Genomic DNA, 26,852 nt, shown 5'->3' with positions numbered 1-26,852 from the left:
TATTCTTATTCGGACTTGCCTTTGAAATATATGGGGTTTCAATCATACTTGCGTAAACCTGATAAGGATTATTGGGTCTCTCGTAGTTCTCTTACATCTATTGCATTATATCCCTCAATGGTTTATGTTCTGACTTCCTGGGTTTCTCATGAAATTGATAAGATCATGCTGAATTTTCCACGTACCTATTCCTCCAAAGCTAGGGATTTTCTTGATGGTGGGTGGCTCTGGAAAGATCTAAAGGCAGCTCGGAAGGAAGGTGAGTTAATAAATAATATTTAATCGCCATTGTAATATTAAGGAAGGTTAATTGCTAAACAATATTAAGGAAGGTAAATTTCTGAATTGGCCCTCAAACTTTTATTAATTCTACCTCTCGCTCAAGTCAATGAATATCGTGGAATGTGAAAATTCAGAAAACGTAGCATCATCGCACAATTCCAAATTTGCCTCGCATCGCCTTTCTTAACGCCGAAGAGATCGACTCGAGGCCAGCGGTTTATATAAACCCACTTCCTCCGGCGACGATGACCGTGTCCTCGTTCCGATCCCTTCTCTCCGTACTTGCCCTCCTTTCCCTCGCTGTGCTAGTTGTCCCCTCCTTTCTCCCTGTCTCGCCCTCCGCCATGGCCGATGCAACCACGAAGCTCCCGGAGCCGGAGAGGCTACCGTCCATATCGTCTTCGTAAGAAAGCCCGAGGTTGAGGAACCCGAGGCCTTCCACATCCGAACCCTCGCCGCCGTTCTCGGCAGGTCTGTCGATTTGCTCGCTAGGGTTATGATTTCCTATTTTTGCTGCGGAAATCTCAGTTTCCTGGTATGCGTTTGAAGATTAGGTTTTCTTTAGGTGAAAGTCTGATTTTATTTCTCTCGCAGCGAGGAAGCCTCCAAGGAATCCCTGATTTATCATTACACGCATGCAGCGAGTGGATTCTCGGCGAAGCTGACCAAGTCACAGGTCGAGGAATTATCGAGTGAGTTCGGCTGGATTATTTGTTGTTTCTTATCTTCTTTGCATGAAGAATAAATCATATTGGTCTCATCTTTTTCCCGTTCTCAAAGATTTCATTTCGAATAGTTTGTTGCGATGTTGAACTCAAAATCTTACTATTATGGATCTAGATTAGAAGGAAAATTGTAATCCTTTCCCTAAATTCAAAAACGTCAGCCTTTCCCCTGGCATCCATATCTGTTTTTTCTCTTGTTCTAAAAGATAATTTTTTTGATTGCTTTGAACTCCAAATCTTGCTAGTTATGCATGTAGATTAGAAGGTAAAATTTACTAGCAAATTCAAATAGGCATCAAGCAATCAGAAAACACTAAGGTAATATTGACTCTGCTTGGCCTATTCTGATCCCATCACTTGATCGATCTCAAGATCTTCACATCTGCAAGCTAATGTGATGTGAATAAGCTACGTTCAACTTGTTTAACCGATTCCATCCATTTAATATTTAGGTTTCAATTGCAATTTTTCCTAAAATTCCAGTTGGATCCCAAGAGAATCAAGAACTTATTGGTTTGGTTGATGTTTAACACACAATTATTATCAATTTATGCAGTAGCAATTAGCTCTCATTTGTTTTGGCCGAACCAGAAAATTCAAAATGCATAATTCCTCTTCTTCAATTTGTTTATTTTCTAATTAAACAAACGAAACTAAAGCAAACAGAAAGATTTTTAAGCTTCTGTTTGTTTGCATTTGTTAGACAAATAACCGCTGCTCTGTGCTTTTCTAGTCGAGTTTTATGATTTTTTTTTACTGTTAAAATCAACTGGTGTAGTCTATTTTACCAAATTTTCTCTCCATTAAATTGAATTGTGCAGAGCAACCCGGTGTTCTTCAGGTTATGCCAGATGAGACTCTGCACCTCATGGGGGGATCCGGCACCTCTGCTGGTGCTGCTGGACTCGCATGGGGCAGGTAGATGTGAACTCTAGTAAACGAAGAAATGGTTAGTGCATAAGAGACTTGAGTTTCATATAAAAATCTAATAACGTCGTGCTCGATACGAAGGGCGAACAAGTGTTGTGATGTGTGGAAATGATTGTGTAGTCTTAATTGTTCCATTGGCAATGCTAAACTGGTTCATGTTTCTTGAGGAAGATACTTACTAGTTGCACAATGCTTACATGTTTCTCATTTGCTCTCATTGTTTTGGCCAGTGCTATGTTTTGATAAAGCCTCATTTGCGATGTTACCTCAGAAGAGTGTTAATTTACTTACCTCTTGTGACTTGTGAGCTTGGAAAGGCGCAAGTTTGCAACTTTGCATTATTCTAGTTTGGATTCTTCAGTTTTGCAATTGACTTCTTGAATTTTTTTAATACTTGAATCTTTCATCAGGAACCGTTCTTCGTAATCGAGAATTATCAAAGTATATTTTATTATTTTTATTATTATTATTTACTTAGAAAAGTGCTGTCAAATACCTGTGGCTGCAAATTTTTCTCCGAAAGATGTCGATTTGCAAAGTGGTTGTGTATGTCTTTCAACAAAGTTTGATTCGTAATAAATGATAATTTAAGTTTTTGATTTTGACAGATTTATTAGAATTAAAAATATATATAGATATATCAAAAAATAAAGGTAAAAAATTAGAAGGATGTTTTTCTTTATTGAAATGGATGTATTTATTTATTTATTATTATAGTAACGTTCCATTCATTTTTATTTTTAAAAATATTCTCATTTAGTATATACTATAGATATTTTAATTTTGATCAATATTAATGATACTAGTATGATAGTTTATAGTTGTTATAAAATATATTTTTTATTAATATCAATTAATATTATATTATAATAATTATAAATTATAACTACTATAATATAAATATTTTATTTTTTAACAATACTAATTAATATTATATTATAATAAAATTAATTATAATTTTTATATAGTTCTAATAATTGTGAAATTATAATTATTACAATTGTATAGAGATCATAACTATTACAATTGTGTAGTTGTAGGGTTTAGAATTTAAAACATAGGGTTTCATTGGTGGGGGAATCGATGGGTAAAGGAAAGACTTCACCATAAAACCATTTACTATTTAGATAGAATTTGCTTTAGTAATCTCAAGCAAAGTAGGAAGCGGTGTACACTGACACATCTCAATTTCTTCCAGAAATTTAAGCAAGAAAGTCTATAAAGAAAACCCCTTCCACAGGTTCTCCATTTCCTTTCCTTTCCTCAGTTCGATTCGTGGATTCAGAATAGGATCAAGCTGTTCATGCGAATATCATCTTGTTGCTTTGCCATGCAAGTTTATCCATTCATTCCAAAGTTGCTCTGGACCACATTTTGGCACTTCAATTCCAGAATAATTTGAGGTGTTTGCATGTGTAGCTTCTGACCTACTGAATTATAACAAGGCTCATGTAGTTTCATTTTATAAGCAGTTTTTAAATTGAGAAACTAAGTTGACCTCACCAACGAGCTACTACCTTCATTTAACCTCTGAAAACTGGCAAAACCTGCTCCTTTTGGTCCATATTGATTAGTTTAAATGTTTCAGAAGAAAATTATTGTTGTTCCACTTGCTAGATTCAAAGCATCAAGGGGTTTAATTTAATTGGTGGCAGGTTGCTATGTTGGCTCATCAATGCATGCACACTGCTGCAACCACACACACAATATTCTACTTGACAGTGATGACTTATGATGTTACGATTGATGAGATAATTTTAGCTACTAATCAGTCATCATAGGGCAGCCTCCACCGACACAATATTGTAGAATGGCCTGTCTTATCTCTAAGGCTAGCTCTAGCTATTTCATCGTTTTGTACAACTTGAAATATTTGTTTGTAGTGATCCATTGCCATATTTACTGTTCTGAATTTATGCTAACTGGAGTGAAACTGAGAGGCAAGATGATCAAGTGAGGGAAACCAATCTATAAGCTCAAGCAAGTTCTGATAATTTATCTCTGTGACTTGACTGATAATGGTTCAGTGAATCAATAAGTTATTGTTGCTGATAGAGATCAATAATTGTAGACAAAAGGTTTGCTTTTGTTTTTTTTTCTCTCTGTTTGATTTTCAGATTATTTTTTAGTTCTGGAGAATGACAAAATTAGTCCATGTGCAGACACTAAAAAGCTAACCAATCAACTCGGATACGAGAGCAAATTGGTATGCTAACCATGAAAGAGACGACCTTTGGAACTGCAGTGAATGGATCTTTCAATTTCAAGTTTTCAAAGCAATTTTTCTTAATTCACTTTTGCGCGTGGGATTACTTTTCTACAGAAAATTGGAAGGAGTTGGCACTGGATTGTTTAATCACAAACAGCAGGGGATCCATCAATCACTGTGGAGGAGGAGGAGGAGGAGGAGGAAGAAGAGTGGTCCTTTGCTTCTTCAAGTTACCACCTTTATTATAGGATTGTGGTGGGTGGTGATCCGACCGCTTGGCCCGCGCCTTTGTCGGAATCCGCTCACCGCCTCATCGCTTACGTCACCTCTTCCCCGTCGATTCCGCCTGCCTGCCTTCCTCCTTCCATTGTTATTCCTCCAGTGATCTTATTCGTTATCCGGTTCCTTCGCTGAAGATCGCGCGGATGAATGATCAGATGATCTGCTCTTGCTTCAGTTTTGCATTTAGCTTCGGTGCAGGTTAAAGTACAATGAGGAGAAGGTACGCCAGGAACGCCTTTTCTCGATTTTATATATTCTTTCTTTTGTGGTGAACGAACCAGCGGGGGTCAACCAGAGAGTGCCGTGAGAGAGATAGAGAGCGAGAGTTCTATGGACGAGGAGGTCGAGCTGGATCAGGATATGGATGGATTAAACAGGTTCATGACGCCGGAAATGGACCGCAGGTGAGGAGTCGCACAGTGGAGGGGGAAGTCAGCTTGACTTGCTGCTCGAAGCTCGGTCGATCTGTTTGTAAGCACTTCTCTTTCTCGATTTTGGGGGGTTGTGGATGAATCAGTGGGGAAAGGGGGATTTTTAGGGCTGTTCTTGTTCAGAATTTAAATTTTCGGTGATTAATCGTTAGATGTGCGATCTTTTCGACTTGGGCTTCTGCTGTATCATAGTAAACTTGCAGATTTGGGATCAGTCTCGGATTTTCCCCTTCTCTTGGCGGATGATGATCTTTTTTTTTGTTCCCTCTCTCGACTTGAATATGGTGAATTCTGTAAGATTGATTCTCTAATAAATATTCTTATCTCTATTCGTTCATAAGATTTGTTATCTTGCGCTGTAGATCTTGCATGTTATTGGGATATGTTGGTTCAGATCACCATTTTCTTCTGAAACTAAACGTCTGCTCCTTTGAAATTTCGATCCTGTTTCTCGTTGTGAGCTTGTATGATTTGAACTTGTGCTATATCTGAGAAATTGTTTTACCCTCTTTTCTCCTTCAGCTTAGTGTAGATTAAACTGCTCTATGATTTACAGGGACATGGCATCCAAAACTTGTTTCCTTCAGCTCATGCTTGTGTAACTGATTTTTGTCTGTAACAAATTAGATCACTATCTTTTATCATCAATAACTTTTACTTTTTCTTCCTTTCACAACCGATCACCTTCTGTGAATCTGTTCCATTTCTTATTATTGCCGCTGAGAAATTTCTGTTTTCTCTTCATCCGCGTCTCCTTATCTGACTCTGTTGAATGGTTAATTGGTTTCATTTTCTGGGGTTTTTCAGTTTTGCTCGGCAACTGATCGCAAGGCATGATTCTCCATGGTCCGTCAAGTGTTCAATGACTGAACAAATTCTTTTTTGAAAGAAGGAGAATAGGGCATGAAATACTTGTATTTACAGAGCAAAGAACTAAGATGGATCTTAAGCTGAGAAAACCTCCTGAAACATCATCGAAAGCTTCCTCCACGATGGCGAATGATATTTCCAAAAATCTCAAGCCAGACATACAGTTCATCCGATTTGATTCTGCAAGTTTGGGCTACGGTGTCGGACAGGATCAATCCATGTCTGAAGTATCTCCACAATTAGTAAACCAATCTCGCTGTTTTTATGCTCCAGAAAGAGAGACAAAAATCAAAAATCATCTTGGACATTCCTCGGCCATCGATTGGAACCCTAGACTTATGCTGAGCAATCTCTCATTCCTCGAACAAAAGATCCACCAAGTACAGGATATAGTGCGTTCGATAATCAGCCAGGAAGATCATGCAGTTGATAGAGGTAATGAGTTAGCAGCACAACAACAACTTGTCACAGCAGATCTGACTTACATCATAATTCAATTGATCTCTACGGCTGGCACTCTTCTTCCCAATATTAAAAATGCACTTCTCTCGACTGATCCTGCTGTTGGTCAGCAACCAAGCAGTGCCGTGGGCACGAACGCTAACCTGTCTTCGTGTGCTGGTCAGAAACCAATTGAGATCTTGCCTCCAGAGGTTGCTAAATCTTCGGAGTACGATGAGCTGATAAATGATTTGGATGCTTGTGCCGGTGAGGGAGATGAGCTGATAAACTGCTTGAATAATGCCGGGGGAGCTGAATTATCTGATTCTATGCCAATCGATGACCATGATGCGAAGGACTATGACGACGGTATGGACGGAGAGAACCTCCCCCCTGGTTCCTATGAGGTGCTGCAACTGGAGAAAGAGGAGATTCTGGCACCACATACCCATTTCTGCTTGATATGTGGAAAGGGGTTCAAGCGAGATGCAAACCTGAGGATGCATATGAGAGGACACGGCGACGAGTATAAAACTCCAGCTGCTCTCGCGAAGCCCAGCAAGGAAGCAAGCTCGGAACCTCCGATAATCAGGCGATATTCATGCCCTTTTGTTGGTTGCAAGAGGAACAAAGAGCACAAGAAGTTCCAACCTCTCAAGACCATCCTGTGCGTGAAGAATCACTACAAGAGAAGCCACTGCGACAAGAGTTACACCTGTTCTCGATGCAAAACGAAGAAATTCTCTGTCATCGCAGACCTGAAAACGCACGAGAAGCATTGTGGCAGAGACAAGTGGATTTGCTCCTGCGGGACTACTTTTTCGAGGAAGGACAAGTTGTTTGGGCATGTCGCACTGTTTCAAGGTCACACCCCTGCCATTCCCATGGACGACTCCAAGGTCTCAGGAGCACCAGATCAAGTTCCGGCCAGCGAATCAACAAACGGAATGGCGGGCTTCAACTTCACCGGGAGCACCACCCCAAATGATGATGCTCGGAGTCTTGATATAAAGGGCGCTGATGACTGCCAGGGCTATTTCTCACCCATGAATTTCGACGCATGCAACTTCGTGGGGCTCGACGAATTCCCACGTTCAGTATATGAAGTTTCTGAAAGCCCTTTCTCCTTCCTTTCAACTGGTTCCTGCAGTTTCATACAAAGACATGGAGAAAATTAGTTTAAGATCAATGGATTAGAACACGATCTCTATCTAGATTAATAATAAGTTCTGCTGTATGGTTGTAATAGTGTGGTGAAAAGAGTCACATGTCAGTTTGATGTTCTTTCTTCTCTTGCTATTGCTATGACATTTCAAGAAGCAGTGTTATCACCATTGCCCTTATTTCAATTATGGATCAACTATAGGAATTTGTTTCTCTTGGTTAAGCTGTAGATAAGATTGAAGGATTGCTCTTGGGACATAGTTGAGTTGGTTACGATGCAGCAGACTTGTAGAAGAGGATAAGGGTTCGAATAATACCTTCTTGCGTCGTGATCAACTGCAGTTTCTTCGATTTACCTTCTCATAGATAGTCGTGGGACCGATCGTGTGGGGCCACTAAGGTGGCGGATTCCACCTTTTTGCAGAAGATAAGATTGAAGGATTAGTTATATTTATTACAAAGTTTAAAGTATGTTAGTAGATTTGGTAGAGTTTTATTGGAATCTCAAAAGCTTGTACATTCAGTAATTAGTTAAAAAGAACTCATTTTCAAAGTGAAGAAGAATTGTAAATTTTAAATAATATCTTAATAATATTAAAATTATTAGAGGAATTATGGAAAAATATCTTCGGGGGAAAAAAATGCAACTTTAATATCTGTATCGTATCCGAACTCTGAAGCCGAAGGCAATCTCGAGTGCACGAAGCGGAAAGGGAGGAGAGGAGGGCTCATGGAAGTTTTCGCAGTTGCAAGATCTCCTTCGTTGTCTTCTTTACCCGTCGTCGTTCTCGCCTACAAGACCACGCGGCCTCCCCGAAAGAACAACGCCTCGCCGCCCCGCAAGCAGAAGCCACCCACCATCGCCGAGGTCCAGAGGGCCATTGGAGTCGCCGACGAGCCCTTACTCCGCTCACCCGGCGGATCCGACTCTTCTTCCTCCTCTTCTCCTCCTTTTCTCGGATTCTTCATGCAGGAAAGCGCGGCGGAGAGGAAGCTCCGGGAGGCCGCCGAGTGGATCGTCGAACGCACCGAGTCCCAGGCGCAGTCTGGTAGGGTTCCCCTCTTGATTTTCTTCTACTGCCCCAAGAAGTTTTTTTTTTAAATAAATAAATTAATAAATTAAGTGATGTCTTTAATTCATATATCCAGTTTTGGTTTATGCTATCTTAGAAATCACTTGCTAATCGAAATGAATGATCGCCTCTCTCAGTCCAATTCAGCGTCCACTGAAGAGACTGACTGGTTTATGCTAGGTCATGCATCCTATTATGCGTATATAGTTGGAATGGTTAACTTCTGATGACTGAATCCTTGAGATCCTGAATTGAACTTGGCGAGCGAGTTGCTCTACTCTTAGGAAATTTGAAACCTGCGACAATCTAGGTCATGCATGATTGATATGGTAAGAGGGAAATGGTACCCTAATCTTGCAATTTGTTGGGATATTATCAGGCAGACTCGTTTCTTGAGTAGCAGTAACAGAAACAATTTGCTTCTTTTTGCTATAAATTGCCTTTACCATCTGTAATCTATACATAGTGCACCTCAGTTCTCAGCTAGGAGATTGAAGTCTCTTGCAGTAATAATTGGTCCAATAGTCTAGGCGGAACGGTGGAAGTCCAGCAATCACCTAGATGCATGCCAGTCTTCTTTTCTTGGATGCATTCTGTAAGCGCTTTCAGTGTTTTTGTCCTGTAAAAAGCATTATTTGTTATGTCAGCCAGTGTCCATTAGATCAAGATAATAACTTGTGATTGTACCAATAAAACTTTGCAAATGAACGGAACAAATGCCTGGCTGTTCATACCTGAACTTCTGAAGTAAGTTTGAGGTTTTTTTTATCGGAAAATCTAAGTGAGAGTAACTATGCTTTCATCATGTCCAGTAGTAAACAGGAAGCAATGAGAAAAAGAAAAGGAACAAGCAGTTGAGACGGTTCACTCTAGATCCATTATTGTCTCTGGTCTATAGTTTAAGTTAATGGTCAATATATTTGATGAAAGCTGCCTACATTTTTGGGAGTTCTAAATAAGAACTTGGAGGTCTTATAACTTACAGGTTTTTGTTTGAGTGTAAAATTTGGTTATGTGGTCATACACTGTCGCTATGAATTTTTATCTGATGCAAAGTTTCACACTTATCACTAAGTGTGGAGATTCTTGGGCTTCTTTCCATTGGAACAATGAAATTTATCTTTTCCCATATTCCCAAATTTTAAGGAAATTCAGCTTTCATTTAAGAACAATAATATACTGCCTATCTCATACCTTGGTTGCTCTCATCAGAGGAGAATTCTTACCTTATTTATCAATTTAAAACCAAAACACTAATTGTATTACCTGGCTTAATGTGGTTGCTTGTTGATCCAATTTGTGATTAAGCCAAAAAAGATCCTTTCAAAATGATTGAACTTGCATAACAGTACAACAGTGTGTAGATTTTAGAAAAGAAAAATAAAGAAACATGAAATTTGGAAGAAAAAAAAAAAAGAATGAGAAATGAGAAATGCTCAAGCTAAACAATTACCTTAGGCCTTAGCAATGGTCAATAGAAGCAGAGCTTTCTTCCTCTTTAGTATGTAACCCCCATACCTATCCTTTAATGTTCACTACTTTTATTATCATGATGTAGTTGGTAGACCTTTGGCCTCCATTCCCTTTAAAAAAAGTTTTCGCTTGCAACGAAAGACAGGTTCTCAAGTCTAGCTTTGAAATCTGATGGAGATGGAAAAGCACCATCAAAAACATGAAATGTGATTCAACCTGATTCAGATGATAGAAGGATGTTCCTGATGTTTATATCTGATAATTATGTAACCTAGCCACTAATTGGTTGATAATTTACTTGCATTGCCATGATATTTGCAGGGCAAAAGATGTTGTTGCTTTTGTGTCTGAACATCCTACCTGTGTGGCTTTTATTACTCTTGGTGGCTTCCGGAGTTTTTAAGTTGCCGTTTGATCTTCCATTTTGGAAAGACATCATCTCCTGAAATCCAAATTAATATTTGGTCCTCAGAGGTCCTGCTATATACATATAAGTATGCCGTTTAGGCTTTAAGCTTTTATATGCCTAGCTAACCTGTATATTCGCTGCTAAGGATCATATTTATCTCATGTTTTTTAACTTGAATATTTGCTGTGGGAACTGCTCACTGCTGCACTAATCTCATTACTGCCGCATCATCTCTTTACTCGACTGACTGTCAGTGACAAGAGGCAGCCATGCATTAGATTTAGTTGCAGGATCTATCCTCACAGAAGTTGAATGTCGATAGATTTTCTTATCTGGAAGTTGGTGAGTCACATTTCAATAAAATTAGTCAAAATAAGTAGCTGCTCCAGGCCACTGCCTGCTGCCAGAATTGATATCGCATGGCAGCTCCTGCAATAGGATGAATATGCCATGTGCAGTGTTTCCAAACCAGATCAGAGAGTGAAGCGCCAGTTCTGCCGGTCCTGTTTTTCAAACAGAACCGGATCAAAGTTCATTTCATTGATCTGAATGGTTTGCTGCTCATTTTGGTTGAACCACCTAATCTATTTGCCATGTTAAAACTTGAATTTGCATATTAATTAGTTAGAAGGATAAGTATTATTTGGTTCGTTTTGTGATGGGTCATGGGTTGTCTTGATGGAAGAAAACTTGCACGAAGGGGTTCAGAGTTTGATCCTTGATTTAATTCTGATCGGTACAAGGGATCTTACATGATTTCCACAACAAGACCCTGTCTGCATTTAAGTTTTCTCCTTCTTCTTTCTGTGTGTTTATTGAAGGCATGCATTTTCCCCCCAATTTTGGCCATTATTATATGTATAGTTGTTCTATGCAAAAGGAACGATGATTTAGACAATGATCATAAATCACTCCACAAAAGTAGGTTTGAGAGGGGGAAAAAACCATATCTTCAAGGAAGCAGATTACAACATATAGGTAGACATAAGTGCGAATGCATATATGGGAAGACGCTCATCATTTATTCGAAGTATTGATGGAATAATTCTCTTTCACAAGTTATCAATCAATTTCATCCAGAGCACCAATTGTGTTGCTCAGGCAGGTACACAAACCGTGCCAACTTGCCTTCCATCATGGAAAGGCAATTACTGCAGAGACCCACCTCAACAACTCGCCAGCCTTTTTATCAATCGAACAGAAACCAATTACTGGTTCCAGAATCCAGAATCCATCTTCACCAACGTTGATAGGTTGGAAGTTACCGTAAAATTTATGAGAAATCAAAAGCAGTTCATCTGATTAATCATGGGACCTTATCATTCATCAGTGTCGGTCAACATGGACCAAGTAGCAGTTAGCAGACCACAACCTGCTCCCTCCCTCCCATGCTCCCTCCCTCCCTCCCTCCCATATAAATAAAACTCACTCTTGACTTTTCTGTCCAAATTCCAATCTCGACTCCATCTTCACTCTCTCACAGACACAGCCATGGGCAGGTCTCCCTGCTGTGAGCAGGCTCACACCAACAAAGGAGCTTGGAACAAGGAAGAAGACGATAGGCTCATCGCTTACATCAAAGCTCACGGCGAAGGCTGCTGGAGGTCTCTCCCCAAAGCTGCAGGTCTTCCGTCTTCCTCCTTAATTTTATATAGATATTTTATTTAGTTTTATTTAATTTGATCAATTCTTTCTTGGTTGATCGCTGAGATTGCAGTTACTTACTCTGTTCGTTTGGTTATCAGGCCTTCTGCGCTGCGGCAAGAGCTGCCGCCTCCGGTGGATGAACTACCTCCGACCTGACCTCAAGCGCGGCAATTTCACCAGCCAAGAGGACGAGATCATCATCAACCTCCACGCCTTGCTCGGAAACAAGTAAGTCATCGCTGTTTCAGGAATTAGATTATAATTCATCTTTCATTATTTCTCAATCTATCAAAAGCTGTTTTTTCTTCTTCTCGTTTACATTAATATATAAATTCGCACTAATATGTTTTTGTGGTGTTGGTAGATGGTCGGTGATAGCCGCGAGGCTACCGGGAAGGACGGACAATGAGATTAAGAACCACTGGAATACCCACATCAAGCGCAGGCTCATCGGCCGTGGGCTCGACCCCAAGACCCACAGCCCCATCAAGTCTGCCGCCGCGGTTTCTCCGGCGCCGCCGCCGGCGCATGATTTCGCCGTTGTTTCGTCGAACGATATCGACGCGGCGCCGGAAGAAGGGCAGAGCAGCGCCACCTCCGGAGACGTCGTCAACCTCGACCTCAGCATCAGCCTTTGCCTTCCTTCGTCGCGGTCACGCACGGCATGGCCGGAGGTCGTGACGACGCCGCCACATCCGGCGGATGACGCTGCCGCCGCGTCTCCGACGACCATTTGCTTCTGCTACCACCTGGGCTTTCGCAGCGGGGAGGTCTGCAGCTGCCATGCGAGCTCCAGGAGGCATTCCCTTGGCTTCTACATGCGATTGGAAGAAGGAAAACGGATTGAAAATTATTGTGTGGACTACTAATTAGTTAACCATGATTGATGGTTTTTTTTCCTCTTCTTTTTTATGAAGTTGCATAGATCAGCTTCAGATGGTTTGGTAGGCGAATTAATTAGTTAATGAAGAGTTCGTCTTCATATGGTCGGGATTCTGCCATGGACAGAGACTAGTCTCCTGCCTTGTTTTGGCAGAAGCAAACTGTCTGTTCAGTTGTAAGTGCTGGATTCTTCATCTCTTGATCATTTATTTTTTTAAATCTTGATCACAGGTCGCACAACCATGTCGATCAGAGAAATAGTATAATCCAATTTCTTTCAATCATATTATTATATAAATTTAGATCTTTCTACACTAATAATTATTAAAATAGATCAAACTCAATCAATAGTACTATACACGGCTAAGCTATCTATCTTTTTAACTTTTTGTCAAAAAGGAATGATCACTATCTGACAACATTTTTATTCAGAAACTGGGCATTATTGGAGATTTTCTAGAGGAAAAATATCGTTAATTACTGGGAAAATTAGATAAGAACATATTTCCCCTCCCCCTTCACCTATATATCGTCATCTTTATCTTCATTCGTATTTACTTTGCTAAAGATCAAGCATGGTTTGTGCCAACGCCTCCACATGCATCGTTTGCCTGATCTTTGTCATTATCATGCTAATGATTCAGTGATAATTATCCCATTGAAAGACTGAGCTTCAAGCATTGATGAATTTTTTCTGTAATTTCTTGTCATGTAAAAAACGTTAGTAGTTGGTAGTTAGTAGGGGAATGGTATCAATTCATGCTGCAAAAATGAGAAGGCTTGGTCAAAGATGAGTTGTTAAAGAATGCTAACTCTCACTGTCTAAATCAGCAGACACGTACAAACTAATTTGGAGTCAATTTTGGCTTTTAATTGCCTTTCTACGACTGAAACATAATAAAGCTTGAGCCTCTGCTACGCTCTGCTACCAACTACTACTGCCTTCTTCTGCAACATAGTCATCTGAAAATTTTGACCAATTCAGTTTTGTTTTAATTGAAGCTGGAATTCTTGTGCACATTTGGTCGATAGAATTAATAAAATATTAGTGGAGAATGAAAGAATTGTTCTTAGGAAACAAAGGACACAGGGAAAGAATAGATTAAAAACTATAGAGAACTGAAATTACTGAATGATGAATAATCTGAAATTATTGTTAGAAAGTTACTATGAAAATTACTGGTCCTCTTTTAATGTTTGCCTCTTGATTATTGGCATTAGGTGTTAGTATTAATGGCGTATTTAACTCACAAATCTTGCGTTTGGAAGTTTGGAGATGAATTTTTTTGAAAATTAATATTTCAAATTTATTTTTGTAATTGAACATTGAAGCTTCACGTTCCATCAATAAATTAAAGGTCTTTGTCTGCTGTGTCGAAGTCAAGTAACGATTACCATACTGATGGTGGTTGACAAATCAAGTGACATTCAAGTAAAGGTGAGGAGAAAGTCAACTTTCTTGTCACAATTGCCATACTGATGGGGGTTTGAATTCGAGGGATGCATTCCAGAATCGACGACTTGGACTATTCTTTGTGTTTCTACAATTCTACTCACAACAAATTCTAAACTGAAGTTTGTTATTTTGCATCTATCTGACATAAGGGAGAACTGATCTTTTTTTTTCTTCATTGAATTGTGCAATAGACAATGCTTCCGTGTTTTCAGAAGTTTCAATCACGTCTCAGTGTGTTGTTTATATGTAGACAAACTATTCTATCTCCTCCATTTGACAAAACTTGGTGTTAAGTGCACACATTCTTCGCATAGATTCTGCATTATCTATAGATTCTCCTCCTTTCTTCGCACCATTTGACCAAACAATGGCGTTAAGTGCCTCCATTTGACAAATCTGCATTATCTATAGATTTGTAGTGGGTGATGCATGTCTCCGTTTTGGAACAAAGTGACATTTTGACTGTAGATAGAATATTGAAATTGAAAAAGGGACGGTGGCATGTTGCCATGCCTAAATCTCACTAATCATCAAAATGTTTGCAATCGATCCGCTAAACGTGGAAAAATTATATTAAACTGTAGACCCATGATTCAGCTAAGTCTTCTGTAAAAGGTGGAATCTGCCTTATCCTATGACTGGCTCCACATGTCAATGTCGACTCCACGATCATCTGTAAGGAAGTAAATCGAAAAACTGCCGAACCCTTACCTTCTTCTATAAATTGGTTCCATCGTAACCAACTCAGTTATGTTTTGGGGCATGATTCAGCTAAGTCTGAACGTTCTACTTGTGAAGTTTAGCAGTCAGTAATCTTTATCTCTTTATTTTTTTAAAAATAAAAATAAAATGGGGCTAAATTGGATAATTCCCAACAAATTTACACTTCGACTTTGGACGGGCCGACGGTGACCCAAAAGATATGGGCTGATTAAAGCCCATACTTTTCCGGCCTGTGAACGGCTCATTTAGAATTTCCTCTTTTAGGAAAAAAGACGGTACTGAATTGAAATATTCTCCTCAAATTGCATTTGCAGTCCCGTAACTTGCAACGCAAGCTAGGGTTTTAGTCGAGCATTTGGGAAATCGTAGGCGGAGCAACACAGCGCGGTCCAACTGCGAAGTAGCAATGGCGTCGACCAAGGTCCAGCGGATCATGACACAACCCATCGTATGCTTTTCTCTCATCTCTTCGTTCCAACCTTGCTTCTCTTTGCGTCTTTACAAATCTTATTAACTGTGTTCTGTGGTGCCTTTCGACCTAACCCGGGATTGGCGTGGGGCTTCTTGCTGCAGAATCTAATTTTCAGGTTCCTACAAAGCGTAAGTTTGAGTCAGATACATGCTTTCTTTGTTTAGTTGGTTTCGTTTACTTGTAACATTTAGTGTCGGAATTGCTTATTTTGCTTGTACTTTGGTTTTGTCTCCAGAAAGCTCGCATCCAGATATGGCTTTTTGAGCAGAAGGATTTGAGAATTGAAGGACGCATTATTGTAAGCACTTTGCTTTTCTTTTTTAACATCCTTTCTTCGGGATTCATTTACTTTTGTTTTGATTGCCGTTGAATGTTGGTCGAATTATTATTGTTGTTGCTGTTTCCTGTGGTTGGAAATTCTCTTTTCGTCTGTTAAGTACACATGTCAAAGTATAGGACTATGTTTTTTTATGGTACATCATGGTGGGATAGGAACTAAAAGATGAAGTGTAAAATCTTTCTCAATATGTATTAATCATAGTCATTGATCACCAGTATGTTGTGTTTGTCTCGCCTATTGGAGGTAGGTCCCATAAATTTTATCCTCTATTGAGCTTTATGTAAGGCTAATCACTAATATTTTCTTTGGTCTTCCTTTACCCCCTTGCATCTTCCATTATATTTCTGCCACTTTTAGCATTTAATGGTGCTATATCTAATAGCTCTCAGATACTAGTATTTTTTTCAGGAAAAAATATCTTTTCTAGTTATCCTATCCATTTTAGCACTCTCAATTGTATTAACTTGCTGTATGTGTTGCTTCCTAACAGCACTATTATCTGTCAAATACGATGGGTCATTATCACAATCTTAGCATACTTTCCTTTTAGCCTAAGGGGAACCTTACAAAATATTTCAGAAGTATCTTGTTCAATTTGAATACCTTATTTTTACATGATTATATATATATATATATATATATATATATATATATATATATATATATATATATATATATATATCATTCTGATACTGGAGAACCCTGTGTCCATTGGTCTGGTAGACAATCAATGATAATTTCATCAGTGACCTCAATGAAAAAAAAAACATCATAATTTTGATGATGACCACTGTGGTTAACTTTGGATTTGTGTGGCAGCCACTGTTTGGAAGATGAGGGTGGCTTTCATTTCCAATTAAGTAAGGTGATCACGAGTGAATTCTCTTGGAGTAATTCAAACTTAGAAACAATTTCTACAGACACTATAATATATACTCACATGATAATCAGAGATTTCCACAGATTCAAGTTGAGGCTTTTAGCTAATAAGCAGGGAGAATCAAAGTTTCAATGTTGTTACGTTTTGCCTATTTGCAGATGTGAAAAATTATCTTCTAGATAGTTTTTGCTCATTTGGCAAGAAATAAATGACATTTCTATCAGATAAATTAATTGATAAATTAGCATGTTGATGATGTTGTCTTTTCTTTGAGAAACCTAATCTTTTGCAATTGAACAACCTATTTGCTATTTGATCCACCTACTTTAATATCCATCCACCAGTAGATTGCATGGACATTTTCACATGCCATATTGCTTACTTTAATCTGTTCAAATTTTTGAGCTAATATGTTAGCTATCGTTGTCACCTTTTGTAGCCTGTGGGTTGGCATTCCCATTAAAATGCAACTGTATGCATCATTGCTTACGTTGGGTGCCACTTGTCGCAAGCTAGAGCATCCACAATCTAATAACTCATTAAACATATTACTCAAAATGCAGAATTTTCTCATTAGAAATTAGTCATAATCATAGCAACTTAGAATTAATTACATGATGGAAGCTGGAGCGTGATCTTTGTCTGCAATTGAGATTATTCTCCTACTCTAAACTATTCATATCACTAATTCAGCAACTGGAATTTTTCCATGCATCCAGCTTCATTAGTTATGAATCTAATGACCTAATTGCTACCTGAGGCAATTGAGCCATTAATCATTGTTAGCCTTGATTGGAGAATCTTTGAGGCATGTGCTGGACCTTATCTATATAACATATTTTTACTTGAAAAAGTTATATGTGCTGATCTTAAGAAACCTTCTATTATAGCAACAGTTTTTTTTAATTCATTGAGAGAGTTCCATCTTTTAATACCATTTGGTCTTGTCTAGTTTATCTTATCTGACACTGTGTTACTTTCAATTTGTCATGTTTTTCATGTACTATTTGTGATTGCCATCCTCAATTGTTTAATTGTAATCAATGATTATTATTGTTCTTTCAAAGCAAATATTTGTTTAACTTGTTGCATGTTCCACGCAACACACACAACCAACACATGTACATGCATGCGTGCACGCGCACAAAATATGCACAATTTTTTATATGCAGATTTAATTTGCATCAGGTGCAATCCAACACATTGAAGATCCTCTGAGAACCTATTCTCTTTATAGGATGGTTTGATGAAGAACCATCAATTCTAAATTTGTCTGTTAGTTACAATATGTTTCTTTTTATGGTTATGCAGGGCTTTGATGAATACATGAATCTTGTTCTTGATGAAGCTGAAGAAGTTAATGTCAAGAAGAACACCAGAAAGTCATTGGGTTAGTCACAGACATCCTCCTCTGACTATTTTCTCCCACTGTTGTCTTTTCGCTTATAGTATATTCTTTTACATAGGGAGGATTCTGTTGAAAGGAGACAACATTACCTTGATGATGAATACGTAAGTATATAACCATCACTTCTCCAGTTTCTTGAATTTTCTATTATCATGAAGTTTAAGTTTATTCTTCATTTAACTTCAGGGGTAAATGATTAGTTGACACCAGATGGATTGTTTGACCTGATGCAGTTTTACTAGCTGTCCCTGAGGAAACAATCGTATGTTCAATACTGTATTGGCAATGTGTCTGTAATTTTACTGATTGTTCAAGGTTATGGGAACTATTTTTTATAATTCTTAGATGTCCTAACTTGTTCACTCAAAATATGTTGAAGCTACATTTAGTGTCTTTGCTATTTTTCTTTGTTATCTAATGTGCAAGATTATGAAACTATGTCTTTGTGCCAAATTTGTGCCGCTGCAATATCTTGAAGATTACAGTGTCTCTGGAGTTTTTGTTTGTTAGAATGTGTACGGTTATAATCCTTTTCTGGAAATTTTTGTTGTTCTAACTTGTGTATTAGAGTATCAGTGCATAACAAGAATATTTTAGGATGTCAGTGTATTACAAGAAGAATATTTCAGTCCGAGTTGGATCTCTTTTGTCATTAGCATTTAGCAACACAAACATTTTTTTTTCTTCTCAAATCTACATTTGGAATTTTCTATCTTATTAAACAGAACAGATCACTGTCTCTTATACATATTCTGGATGAAGCTTGGCTGACGGATGAATTTTGTTGAAGGATTGCCTTTTCTGAGGCAAAATTTTATTCTTGGTTGTTCATTATGTATCTGTGTTCATTTTGTGCTTCTCTCATTCATGCAAAACCACTTGGTTGCGTGTCTCTTTTCTAACATTTTTGAGTTACCTAGTCTTCAGTTTAATCGTTAGTGATCAGGATCCAACAATTACTAGTTCCTTGGGGACCCTTTTTTAACTTTCTGTTTTACCCTAATTCAATTCATCTCCGTTTATCATCCCTACTCTGATGGTAATCAGAACGTAGTAACTGATACATGATAGTCCTTGTTATAGATGCCTATTTTGTTCAGATGATTGTTATAGCATGGTTATATATTCCAAGTACCGCTGCATTGATGGAAGAAAGATGCTGGCTGCTCTACTCCTTGCACTTCTCGGCTACTCCAACATATTGACTAGGGGGAATAAGGTATGATGCATCAAAGTGCTAGATGTCTTTTCCAGTGTTTTCCTTGGCACAGCTTGGACATGTTTGAACTGAGGGATAGGTTCCCTAGCTAATACCCAAAATACAAAAAAGAAAAAAAAAAGAGCCTTCTTTACGAATTATTATGTGTAATTAGGGTGAGAAAGGATTGAAATCAATGAGTAATTAGGATGAGAAGGGATCCAATGTGCTGATCCTGTTACGTCTGAAAAATTGTTATGGGCAATAAGATTATTAGATTCTTCAGACTATTGTTGACATGCATGATCTCCGTGTAGGCTTTATCAGGCTGTCAAGTTAGCCGATATCTTTACATGTTCATTAATCATTGCAGCATCATATTCAAAAAGACCTTAACGTTTGAGAAAGGAGAGAAGATTAAGAGACTGAGTCATTGTGCCTTAACGTTTGAGGTAGTGATGGGAGTTCAAATGATACATGGAAATTATGGCTTGAAATGATGAAAAATCAGTCAAGAACTCGAGAGGTTGTAGTGTCGTTGTGCATGCCAAGTTTTGCAGGAACAGAACACCAAGTCTCAGGCTGCTGCTGCTGCAATTCCAGAAGCCTTTTTCATCATGGTTTCTATCTGTTGGACATGAAACGTATCAGACAAAAGCTTCCATGGTCAGAGTCCTTCCTGCCTTCTCACCTGCAATTTTGTACTCCGACAAGGAATCTGTAGCCCACCCTCTCTCCCTTCATCCTGCTCCAGTGGAATCATTAATGATGGGGAAGAATTGCCTCACCCTTGTAAGAGTTACTGTTGTTGGACGAAGTCTTCTTACAGTAAATGTGGAGCCGTCCTGAAGGTGAAGGTTTTATCTTATGCTACCAATTAATGATGGGGAAGAATTGTCTCGTTCCCTGCCTGCACTATCCTCTTTCAATAAGTGTGGAACCACTCTAAAAGAGCCATCAAAGTGAACCTTATGCAAACCAATTAACGATGGGGAAAAAGGAAAGCAGCAGCTCAGCCACAGCGAAAGCAAGAGCAAGGGCACGAGCAAACAAAAAAGTAGAGAAACAGAGGGAGAGATTAAAAAAAAAAGGCTCCTCTCTTTTCTTTACTTTTGCTTTCTCTTTAGCATTTCAAGATGCCTAGCTTTGTCTTGTTGCACTGAAACAATGTTTCCATCATATCGAAACTTCTAATCTTATTATAGTAGACATTTTTTTCTTTGGGTTTTTAGACTTCATCATTTATGTTTGCACTCGATTCTTTCAAAGAAACTCTTGCACGCCGTTCTCTTACACTTTTACGTCTTAAGATCAACAAGAAAAAGTTGTTTTCTACCTACCTGGTTCAGAAAGTGATGCGACTGTATGTGTTAGGCAACATTCAACTTTGTTAAATTTTTTTTCTCGAATTCTTCTTCATCTTCTTCTTTCTTCTTCCAATTACTACCTATGGCTGCACAGATCCAATAGTTTCTTTCTTCCTTCCACAATCTCATCAAAGAAATCATCCATTTGCCCCAAGAGATTCTCAGTTCCGGACCGAAGCATCCCAAACCAAGCCTTCAACCCCTCGGCCTTCTCCATTATGCCTCCTCCGGCTAAGTCCAGCTCACAGCCGGCTCTCTCCAGCTCTTCCTGCAGCTCCTCGGCGGACGCCCTCGCCTGCCGAAACTCGTACATGAGGATCCCCGGCCGGCTGGCGATTCTTTCCGTCTCTGCGATCATCCTCTGCTGCAGCCTCGCTATCGAGGCGGCGAAGCCGGCGCTGCAGAGCGTGGAGGCTTCCATGACGGCCAAATCCGGCGAGCAGAAGATCGACCCCCACAGCAGGATCATTAGCAGCAGTGAGCTGGCGTTCCTCAGCGCGTAGAGTGCTCCCCGGAAGCCATTGAATCCGTTGTACCTTGATTCCATCGGCACGCGGTCGTCAAACCGGAGCGACGCCGGCTCGATCCGCGTCTGAGCCAGCACTCTATTCTCCTCTTCCAACCCCACGGCTTCCCTCCGGCAGATAGAGATTGCGCGCATCACCTTCACGGAACAGAGGAGGGGGGGTTAAAATTTACATCTTTGAGCTAAAGAGAAAGCCAAGGAAAGATGACGGGCAGACCTGGCGAGTGAGCCGGGGATTGGGGTCGTGCTGCCATTGGTCGATCGAGGAGACGACGTCGGCGCCGGTGGAGCAGTAACTCTCCAGGCTGGTGATGCCAAGCTTGATGGCATGACAAACGTCCCAAAGGCGGGAGCTTTCGTCCATGTACTCGTCGAGCCACTTGCCGCCGGCAGGGAGGTGGAGCTTCTGAACCAGGCAAGTGAGCTGCAAGTGGAGCGAGCGGAGGAGGGCGACGGCGTGCTGCAGGAACTGGAGAGACATGAAGGCGTCTGACGCCAGCGACCGGTCAAGCTCGTCGAGGCCGTGAACGAGATAGGAGAAGAAACTGTCGACGGCGCCAGAGGAAGGCTTCATGGTTACGGCCCCGGCGGAAACAGGAGCGAGTTGAGGAGTGGCAAAAGGGAGGAGGGAGAAGTTTATAGGTGGAGGAGGCGAGGAGCTCAGCTTCCTAAGAGCTTAAGAGGAGGAAGAGTCGAATGCAATGATGGCATGTGTCTGCCGTGGAGGGAGAAGGCTGATTGGGAATCTGCATCGATGCATCCTCGTTCAGTAGCAGAAAGTGGAGCGAGCCATGGAATCTGCCAAAACTAGCGAGCTCATGAGTGACTTCCGTTCGACCTCATTCATTGTTCTTCTCTTATACGATCAGCCTCGAAAGAAGAGAGAGAGAGAGAGAGGAGACCCTGCTCTAATGTTCATGGCACTATAGCACTCTCATTGCTTCGCGACATCTGCTTCCGCTGCCTGTTGAATCCTCCTCGGACAAGGAGCTGAGCATCCGCGACTGTGGGTGTGGGAAGCGCAACTCCATGCTTTGACCGGAGACCGAGTTCTCGGCTTTAATAAAAGAATAAAACAGCAGAGGTAGAGAGTAGAACAAGGGCCCTTCCGATTCAAATGCACTGTTTTGTCGTCGCTATCCCTTCCCTTTAACCATTCTCATTAAACTATCGTAGCAGATAATTGGCCATTCTATATACGTACTGTTCCTCTTCGTCCTCCTCCGGAGGAGGAGGAGGAGGAGGAGGAGGATGAGCCAACACGCAGCTCGATCGTACGAGTCCCCATGCTTGGGTTTCGCTCATTCCGAGCAGGGGAATGATGGGTTTCCTTGTACCCGCCCAAATCTCTCTACCTTCCACCCGAATGCTCCTTTATGCTCCCTCTTTTCCACCGCCATCGTTTCCCCCCATCCGAGGAAGACCGACTCAGTCTCCTAAAACCGCAGCAGTCCGCCTAATTGCTGCGGCGTTGTCTTCTACGCCTGTGCTCGTGGGTTCTCGATCGGATGACGGGGCCATCGAAAGAGCATGTTGGTCTTTTCAGACTCATCTTTCTGAAACATTTACGTGCAGCTTCTGCGGTTAAAGAGTCGAGGGGTCGGGTGGGCGATGGAGCTGGCGCCATCGGAGCCGTTCCATGGATATGGTCTCTGGTGTCTGGTGCAGCTAGCTAGCTGCGGTTGGAGACAGAGCTGGGACACGACTGCGCCTCCAAGTACGTGCGTCAGCGGATCTAATCGCACCCAGTCCTAAATGTTGGCCTTAGAAAGGGATGGTGCCCACGCGGCTCAGGACCAATTCAGAGTACTGATCCTGCAGAAGAAGAAGAAGAAGAAGAAGAAGAAGAATGAAGTATTACATTATCTTCATTTTGTCTAGCTTTAATCTATCAATAACTAAATTAACTTGGAGCTATCATCATTAAGCAATCTATCTTTTGACTACTAATCACCACAAAACAAGAACTTTTCACTCATTTATGTGACTTCGTTCTCAATCTCTACTGTCATGTCCACCAAGAGTAGTCACATGGAAGACACCGATCGAATAAAAGCATAGATATAGATAGCCAAAGCCCCTGGCTAGCATGTTAATAGCTAGGCCTGACCCCCACACTAAGTGGGAGGGCCGAATCCTTAACAGTGATATAGAAAAAGAGCTTAAGCCCCATCAATAAGCTAGTGAAGGGGAGGGCCAAACCCTAGCTAGATCACATAACTATAGCTTCGCCTTGGTTTTGACCTTTTCCTCCTTATTAATATCTTATTTCAATCACCATTTAGTCGACTACACTCTTCTACAAAAGATAAAATTCACCACCCCAGCGGCCCTACATGGTCAATTCCACGATCATCTATGAGGAGGTAAATCGAAAAGCTACAGTTCTCTTCTGCAACTCTGCTCCGTCGTAATCAACTCAGTTAGGTCCCGGATTGGAGGCTAGTCAACTACACTCAATCAAACGCAAAAACTATGCATTTTGATCCGTTTGAAAATTGTGTGAAAAGCTATAGTTCATGAATAATAATAATAATAATAAACTAATTAGCTAAAAAGATAAACTTAAATTTTAAATCATTTGAATTAATTTAAGAAATATAATTAAGCTGTTTAATAAATCTTCATATTAATTAATTAAAAGTTTAGGTAATTAAGCGTGGTTGCAAAACTATATAAATCTAATTTAAAATTTATCATTGAAAGTAAAATAAAAGAAATATGACTCAATATTCTCTAATTTTATATGATTTTGTAGGATGATACTTGTTTAATCTAATGTGATTAACAATACTTATACGTTGGAATTTAACAAGAATAAAACAAGAGTAAGGAACTCGATCGATCTATTTGATAAACAACTTAAACAAGTCGATCTATTTGATCTAAAACAAGAGTAAAACACTAATACTTACTTTACTCGAGTGGATTGTATAGTGAATTTATCTATCATTAATGTATAGTGTTAGAAGTAGATCTACTTCCAACACTATAAGAAGGGCCAAATATTGAAAATGTCTTAGTATGTTCATTATTCTTGTCACACCATCAAAGGGCGAAGAACAGAGGACACAACAAACAAATTAAAGGATATGAAGCAGGTTCATTCATAGATAGGTGACAAAAATATGGGCGGCAATCCTACAAGGAAACGAGGATGATGAATTGACTGACTACTAGAGGAAGCTCACATACAAGGAATGGATTTAGATCATGTTGAGATGATTGGTTAAACCTTGTTGTTCATCTAAAACAACAACCACATGGAAGAGTTTATCCAAATTAATTTGGATTGGAATCCTTAATCGAAGCTAATATGGCCTAATAATGCTTCACTGATTGGAATATAACAAGAATAAAATGAGAACAGGGGAACCAACAACCTAATGAATTCATTACCTAAGCATCACGATCCTAATTCCTAATACTGCAACGAACAAACCAACGATTGCTCTAGCAAACACTAGTTAAGGAAGACGACGATCCTAATTTCTAATGCGAGACACAAATCAATCACACTACATATTTACTACTCTTCGCAGTTAAAAATAAAGAGAAAAAAGAGAAGAAAAAAATTGAGCTGCGTCGCCTGCACCCTCAACGCTCGCCCGATCGAGATACAGCACGAGGCCGGCTGCGGGGAATTCATGCTGCCGTGGAAGTGGAAGAGGACTGAATCCAGTTGGCGAAGGTATGGAGCGTCCTGACGTCGGCTCTGTAATGGCGCTGGGTGAACTCCACGAACTGCGCCCACGTGAAGTCAGGGTACAGCCTCCCGCCGGCGGAGAGATCCTCCGGCGGACGTATCACCTTGTCCTCCCTCGGGCACGCGAAGTACGCCAGAGACCGGCGCTCCCTGTGCCGGTGCACCACGGCCCTGTGTAGGCAGCTCTTGTACCTCCCGTTCGAGAGTGCCTGTCAAAATTCACACAGACTTTTTAAATCGAAATTTCAAAATTTTTTTAATCATTGAAAAAGATTTAAAACGAGGCTGCAAGAAAACAAAAGCTGCAAGCTTCCAAAACAGAGCACTGCAGATGAAAAGCCCTTCTTGCGTGGAAAACTTGTTGTGTTCCCGAAAGAGAGGAGACAAAGGAAAATGTAGGGAGCTGACGGACCATGAAAGTGTCCCCGATGTTGATGACCAGGGCGTTGTGTAGGGGCCGAACGGCCTGCCACTTGTTGGAGGTGAACACCTCCAGGCCGCCAACATGTTCATCCTGGTTCAGAATCGTTAACGCCGTCGGATCGCAATGAGGCCCCGTCCCCATCGTCATCTCCGGCTCTCGGCACGGCGGGTAGTAGTTGCATCTCATTATGGAGCGCCCCTCCTCGAACAACTCCCGGTAGTGCGACCGCTCGATCCCAAGGCTGATGGCCAACAGCTCCATGATCGCCAGCGACAGCTTCTTCATTGATTCGCAGTACATCTGGTACGCTTTTCTATAGATTTGCAGCGTTATATTGTTGACACCGTCATCAAAATTGAAGGTTGGGGAGTAGTTTGCTCACTCACCCCATGTGGTCGAAGTCTTTGCCCATGGTGGAGGCGAAGTAATCGACGACAATGCTGTCGTCGGAGTCGTGGTGGCCGAAGGAGAGCGTTTCCTTCCAGGGGAGCTTGGAGGAGAAGCGGTCGGCGTGGGCGCCGGAGTAGCCCCACAAGCTCCCCGGTTTCCGCCGCGCTCGGAGCTTGTCGGGGAGCTGGAGCTTGAAGAAGGCGTCGGTGCAGTCCATGGCGTCGCGGACGAGCTGCTCGGCGACGCCGTGGTTGGTCACCTGGAAGAAGCCGTGGCGCTCGCAGGCGAGCCGGACGAGCTCCGCCGCCCGCCGCGTGGACGCTTCGTCGCCGTTGAGGAAGCCATGGAGGTCCACCACCGGGGCGTCGAGCTCCTCGACGGCGGCCTGCCGGTCGCTCCGAGGCCATACGAACGCCTTGGGAATCCTGGTCTGCTTCCGGAGGCTGGAGGAGTCGAAGTACACGCCACCGCCGGCGGCGGCGACGTTCTCATTGCTGATGCCTCCTACCGGAGGGCATAGGAGAATCGTGGTTGGTCTTGAATCCATGTAGACAAAGAGTATAACCGAGAAGAAGCTAAGAGAGAACTCGGAATGAATGAATACTTTGTGCAGAGGTGATGGCAGTATTTGTAAACAGTCGAGCAAGAACAGGACAAAACAAAAACCAAATGATTTCACAGTCGATCAGAAAAAAATTAAACAAGACTCTACCAAAGGATACGCAATAGATGCCTGTTTAAGTGTTTGACACAACCCGTACGACCATGTTGGACCTCAGGACTAAACTGTCGTATCGATCTTAGGTAATGATGGGTTCTTTTGGGGGACTCGCATGATTGCAGATGAATTAAACATCTGACACCATTTTTCTTTCTATAAATTTAAAGACAAAAGTGTAAAACTCATTGCAACTTGTGCTTATTTTATGACCAAGTGTGTAGATATGAAGGAGCATTCTGAGTTCCTTCATCGAGCATGATGGCCTTCGTTTGTCATGCTTCCATTTTACTTCCCTCACTTCGAGTTGGCTTCATCTGATCGCAGCCGCATGTAAACAAGCAAGTTTTGATTGGTTGTGCAAGACCTCTGATGAGAGGAGTGATCCCTACCAGGGCTGGACGAGCAGAGCAGAGCCCACAGCTG

The 26,852-nt window shown here is 40.9% G+C and overlaps 6 protein-coding genes and 1 pseudogene across 7 annotated transcripts; 5 read left to right on the top strand and 2 right to left on the bottom strand.

Annotated features, from left to right (window-relative positions):
- Positions 1-464: 464 nt before the first annotated feature.
- LOC141836957 (subtilisin-like protease SBT3.4) lies at positions 465-2,251 on the top strand (annotated as a pseudogene).
- A 2,438-nt stretch (positions 2,252-4,689) lies between these two features.
- Positions 4,690-7,519, top strand: LOC141836955 (zinc finger protein STOP1 homolog). 2 transcript variants are annotated; one of them, XM_074724440.1, is made up of 2 exons: positions 4,690-4,899; positions 5,667-7,519. In XM_074724440.1, the coding sequence occupies exon 2, from the start codon at positions 5,798-5,800 to the stop codon at positions 7,346-7,348; it is 1,551 nt and encodes a 516-aa protein (XP_074580541.1). In that variant the 5' UTR covers positions 4,690-4,899; positions 5,667-5,797; the 3' UTR covers positions 7,349-7,519. The 2 variants fall into 2 exon arrangements, with proteins under 2 accessions (XP_074580541.1, XP_074580542.1); XM_074724441.1 differs by lacking the exon at positions 4,690-4,899 and adding an exon at positions 4,965-5,152.
- Positions 7,520-8,000: 481 nt separating this feature from the next.
- On the top strand, positions 8,001-10,627 carry LOC141840964 (putative NAD(P)H dehydrogenase subunit CRR3, chloroplastic). The gene is made up of 2 exons (XM_074729074.1): positions 8,001-8,383; positions 10,202-10,627. The coding sequence occupies exons 1-2, from the start codon at positions 8,065-8,067 to the stop codon at positions 10,324-10,326; spliced, it is 444 nt and encodes a 147-aa protein (XP_074585175.1). The 5' UTR covers positions 8,001-8,064; the 3' UTR covers positions 10,327-10,627.
- A 1,119-nt stretch (positions 10,628-11,746) lies between these two features.
- Positions 11,747-13,030, top strand: LOC141838009 (myb-related protein 308-like). Its single transcript, XM_074725383.1, has 3 exons — positions 11,747-11,913; positions 12,035-12,164; positions 12,301-13,030. The coding sequence occupies exons 1-3, from the start codon at positions 11,781-11,783 to the stop codon at positions 12,803-12,805; spliced, it is 768 nt and encodes a 255-aa protein (XP_074581484.1). The 5' UTR covers positions 11,747-11,780; the 3' UTR covers positions 12,806-13,030.
- Positions 13,031-15,298: 2,268 nt separating this feature from the next.
- LOC141838010 (uncharacterized) lies at positions 15,299-18,535 on the top strand. Its single transcript, XM_074725384.1, has 6 exons — positions 15,299-15,445; positions 15,571-15,597; positions 15,705-15,767; positions 18,001-18,079; positions 18,156-18,201; positions 18,284-18,535. Exons 1-6 carry the CDS (start codon positions 15,404-15,406, stop codon positions 18,291-18,293), a joined length of 267 nt encoding a protein of 88 aa, XP_074581485.1. The 5' UTR covers positions 15,299-15,403; the 3' UTR covers positions 18,294-18,535.
- A 2,114-nt stretch (positions 18,536-20,649) lies between these two features.
- On the bottom strand, positions 20,650-22,336 carry LOC141838008 (uncharacterized). The gene is made up of 2 exons (XM_074725382.1): positions 21,406-22,336; positions 20,650-21,326 (listed from the first exon to the last, which is right to left on the bottom strand). Exons 1-2 carry the CDS (start codon positions 21,760-21,762, stop codon positions 20,739-20,741), a joined length of 945 nt encoding a protein of 314 aa, XP_074581483.1. The 5' UTR covers positions 21,763-22,336; the 3' UTR covers positions 20,650-20,738.
- Positions 22,337-24,192: 1,856 nt separating this feature from the next.
- LOC141839800 (gibberellin 20 oxidase 2-like) lies at positions 24,193-26,289 on the bottom strand. Its single transcript, XM_074727629.1, has 3 exons — positions 25,705-26,289; positions 25,307-25,631; positions 24,193-25,103 (listed from the first exon to the last, which is right to left on the bottom strand). Exons 1-3 carry the CDS (start codon positions 26,253-26,255, stop codon positions 24,834-24,836), a joined length of 1,146 nt encoding a protein of 381 aa, XP_074583730.1. The 5' UTR covers positions 26,256-26,289; the 3' UTR covers positions 24,193-24,833.
- Positions 26,290-26,852: the final 563 nt, after the last annotated feature.

This window comes from Curcuma longa, chromosome 11 (genome assembly GCF_044706935.1).
Source record: "Curcuma longa cultivar G26 ecotype Majalengka, Jawa Barat chromosome 11, ITB_CL_G26_1.1, whole genome shotgun sequence".
Classification (NCBI taxonomy): domain Eukaryota; kingdom Viridiplantae; phylum Streptophyta; class Magnoliopsida; order Zingiberales; family Zingiberaceae; genus Curcuma; species Curcuma longa.
Note: the sequence above shows the minus strand (reverse complement) of the source record. Positions and strands in the feature narration are given on the sequence as shown.